Source organism: Lathyrus oleraceus, chromosome 6, assembly GCF_024323335.1.
Source record: "Lathyrus oleraceus cultivar Zhongwan6 chromosome 6, CAAS_Psat_ZW6_1.0, whole genome shotgun sequence".
Taxonomy (NCBI): Eukaryota; Viridiplantae; Streptophyta; class Magnoliopsida; order Fabales; family Fabaceae; genus Lathyrus; species Lathyrus oleraceus.
The window spans coordinates 450,975,233-450,979,737 of NC_066584.1; the positions used below are offsets into that span (position 1 = coordinate 450,975,233).

At 27.5% G+C, this 4,505-nt stretch overlaps 1 protein-coding gene across 1 annotated transcript; it reads left to right on the forward strand.

The window, feature by feature from the left end:
- The first annotated feature begins 1,258 nt into the window (after positions 1-1,258).
- LOC127097170 (uncharacterized) lies at positions 1,259-2,212 on the forward strand. The gene has a single exon (XM_051035680.1). It carries the CDS (start codon positions 1,652-1,654, stop codon positions 2,039-2,041), a length of 390 nt encoding a protein of 129 aa, XP_050891637.1. The 5' UTR covers positions 1,259-1,651; the 3' UTR covers positions 2,042-2,212.
- Positions 2,213-4,505: the final 2,293 nt, after the last annotated feature.

Here is a 4,505-nt window from a genome sequence, read left to right on the forward strand (position 1 = left end):
CTAACAAAGAGATTTTTTTTCTCAATTTCATTCAAATTCAAGAGTTTGTTTGTGTATTCGCAAAAGTCAGAGAAACAAATATTGATCGGCTACAATTTTAATGAAGACAATGGTTGAAAAATGTCTACATAATTTTACTTCCATGTAAGCAGCAAAATAAAGTGTGAAAACCCCTCTTAATGTGAATGAAAAAAAATCACGAAATTCAATCTAATAAAATATTTCGATTATAAAAAAAAGAATGATTTCAATTATAAAAATAAGAATTACGATATTTCTCAATTCGATACTATCTAAATGATATATAACTTCTCTTAATTCTTACCAAATTATTATAAACACAAATTTTCTCTATCACTCTATTTCATACTATCAGTCTTAAATTTTCTCACTTTTAGATGGAATGATGAAATTCTTCGCAAATTTATAAGAGAAGAATGTGATTTAGAAATTTCTAAGATATAAATTTTAAGTCTATGCTTAAACTTATAAGACTCTTGTAAATCTCATCTTCACATTTTTTTTAATTTGAATGTATAGTCTCAAAATTTAAAGAAGGAATTCAAACATTGGAATCCCCATTCTCCAATTCCACGTGCTTAAATTATTTTGATGACTTATAGTTTATCACAAATTAAAAAGGGAATACCAAACACAAAAATTATTATGTACTCTTTTGAATACAATATTTATATGAACCGAAACGCACACGTCGGTCTAATGTGAACAACGATTAATATAAATGTGAGAATAAAAAGGAAACTCTTCTTAATAGAAAATTAGGAGATTTTGGTTTGTAGCTGTAAAAAAATACATATTCACACATTCAAGCATATTTGACAATCCAATCAAACTATTATGTTTTAAAATAGATAAATTTGAGAAAATTAAAACTATTTTGTATGAATTTTATAATTAAAATCAATCAACTAATAACATCTTAACACATTGAATGCGTGAAAACTCCATCAACAGAAGGATATTCAAACTCGAAATTAGAGTAGAAGTAACACAAATGTTTTTAAAGATTTTGAATTAAATATTTGGAGTCATCCATTCATTTTAGCTAAACTCTTTTCAAACAACTTAAAGTGACAACACCATAAAACTAGTAAAAGTCACAATAAAAGACTATAATATAGACATACCATTCCTATTAGCTGTCTCAATCCCAATTAACTTTCCATACTTATTTTATGTTTAATTTATATGGCTATAGTATTAAAAGTATTAAATGCTAGAAAGGGCCATACCAAGGTCCCTCCGACCACCTTTGTCACATTTTCCACTGCCCATGTCCCTTAGAACATGGAGCAAATTATGCCATCATTATTACCCTCTCTCTCATCTCAAACACCTCAATAAAAACCCCTTCACTCAACATAACTCACTCCCCTTACTTCTTCAACCAATCATCCTAAGAGATGAGAAAAACACAACAACAACATAAAAGTAAACAAATAAAACCACTTCAATCATTGTTCTAGAATCCAATCCAATCCAATTCATCATCCATTATCCATTATCCAACCAAATCAAAAACCATCCAATTTTTTTACTATACTTTGTCTTCCAAAGTCATAACTCAAAACCCCTTTTCATTTTCTAACAAAAAAAGCTCTCTTTCATCATAAAAATCTTTCCTTTAATCATGGAAATTGAGTCGGCAAAGTGTGAATGTTGTGGCTTGAAAGAAGATTGCACACAAGACTACATAACCGATGTGAAATCCAAATTTAATGGAAAATGGCTATGTGGATTATGTTCAGAAGCTGTGAGAGATGAAGTAATGATTGGAGGAAAAAAACCATGGAACATGGATGAAGCTGTGAAAGCTCACATGTCATTTTGCAGAAAATTCAAATCTAACCCTGCTGTTAGAGTAGCAGAAGGTATGAGACAGATGCTAAGAAGAAGATCATCCAATGATTCATCATCATCATCATCTTCATCAACAACATCTTCATCTTCTTCAAAGAAGTATTCAAGATCAACAAGCACTTCTCAAGTTGGAGATTCTTCTACTTTCTCTTTCTATTGATGATGATCAAAAACCAAAAACAGAGATACTCTGTTTCCTCTGTTTTTTGGTTAGAATAAAATGTTTTTTTTCTTTCTTTGTTTTTGTCATGTACAAAGTTGTAATTTCAGGTATTTTCTTTGTTTTTACCAACTGATTCCTACTAGTTTGGTATTCCTAATATCTTTGTCATGTTTTGTGTTGAAGTGTTTTTAACTTATTAACCAACTATAGAAGTTGTTAGTTAAATGTTTTGGTGTGTTAGGTTTAACTTTGACATGTGTTCTGTTCCAAAATGATCAATGTATGTTAACCTAACAAATAGTTCTATAGTTGTTTTGAAAAATAGTACTATTAGTACTAGATAGATTATAATTGGCTTGAGAAAAGTAATAAAATGTTTGCTTACTTAACATTCACTAAAAAAATTCGAGGTAAAATTATCTATTTGTATACTAGAAAAATGAAATTAGTATTAAAAAATAAAATAAAAATTAGTTTCATTTTATTTTGGTCAATATCTATTCTTTTCCTAGCATGGAGAATAATCGATAGAGAAAATAAATAGCACAATTACAGTACAAAAATATACTTTAAATTCTAAAATCAAAGGAAAAATCATAGTATCAAAATTGTTACTAGATTCAAACTCTTTAAAATAAGTACTATCTTTAACTATATCTCAAAATATTCAAATACAATAATATCGGAAAAAATCAAATACAAATTTTAAATATTTTTATTTGTGCATTTTATAAGAATATGTTCCGTTGAACATCTCTGTTTTGCTGACATTTTTTCAATTTCATGTCATGGTCAATAAGAAATAACTTAAACAACCAAAACTAATTTTCTCATTGAATGCTCTAATGTGAAATTGTGCATCACTCATAAAGTTGTGCATTTTCTTTCTTCATGTCACTGTCATTCATCAATTTCATGTCATGGTCAATAAAAGTATTACTGTACTTTCATCATAAATTAGCTGATGCTGCTAGACAATGTTGGTGATGAGGGTTTGATTTGCCTTGACTTTTATTGCACTGAAAATAATGTACCGATATGGACTTGTTTCATACTAGAACTCTTAATCGCCACTATTATACAAAAGAAAAGAAAATTAGATAGAAATTTTATCCATTTGACGATAGGGAGTAAAGGTCAGACCACAGTCTAATCTACATGGATTCAGGTGAAGTCAGACTTTGATAAACATAAAAGTTTTAGATTTTCTTTATAGGTCTCATTAGTTAAAAAAGTTAGACCTCTCACCATAAAAAATATTTTTTAAGTTTATCAGACCAACCTATTTAAATAAGTATGAATATTTTTTTTTATTATTATTATGTTATATTTTGTACTTTAAATTTAAATACATAAATAAAATTTGATTATTTTGGAGAACCGATGAAAATAACATAAGATGAAAACACCTTATGAACAATGTTATAAGTTGTTTTATAAGTTCTCTTGAACGAATAATCCCACAAAACTTATATTAATATGTAAGTTAAGATAAGTCAATACAAACCAACTTGTAGTTTTGTTGGTCTTTTAGTTTGTTAGTTTATTTAAACATTATTTGAATTGCTTATTTATATATGTCTAAAATAAATAGGTTTTAATGTAGACATGATATATGGCTCTTTAATAACTTGTCTCCAATATTTAAATTCAAAAACTTGTAAATTCAAAAAATAGCCACAAAGGAAGGCAAAACAATTTTTAATCTAAAGGAGTATCTGAGATTCTAAGCTTAGTTTATGTAGACAGTACAAATTGATTATCCAATTTAAAAATTTGCAATCTTTATGTATACAAATCACTTAGGTTATTTTTACCGCAATTGACACCAAATATCCTAAAATTCACATTTTAAATAATAAAGTAAATGCAAAAGTATAACTAAATAAGCTTAAAATTAAATTCACTATACCCAAGTACAAGATGTGGAAGGATGGAACATTACAAACAAAAATTAACGATTGTAGTAAAGCTGATAAAATCAAATTACAACTATAATAATTATTCTAAATCACAAATAGACAATAATAACAACGATAGGACGAAGTTATATTTATTTTGAAATTACTTACCTAAATCTTATAAATCTTTAACAATATGATTTTTTTTCCTATAACAACAAGATTAAATGAATAAACACAACCACAAAAGATAAATGTCTAATTAAGATGGGAGGAAATAATATTATCACATGCAAAGGGAATTTGTGAGACTAGTTATACAAAACAACTGCAAATAGAGATTCTAATCACTTTGAACACTATGGGTGACAGAGTCAGACGGCAATGCACATGTTTGAGGAAGCATGATAATTCATATTAGAAGAGGAATACTCTTCATGTTTTCGTGTTTTTAGTCTTGGTCACTAGAACAGAAGCAAAAGTGAAAGAGCGAAAAAAAAAATATCACATCTAATTTTCTTAAAATCATATATAGATTTATATTTTTAAATTTGTCATTA

Coding starts and splice junctions, on each gene's coding strand:
- LOC127097170 (XM_051035680.1), top strand. CDS start 1,652: ATGGAAATTGAGTCGGCAAAGTGTGAATGTTGTGGCTTGAAAGAAGAT.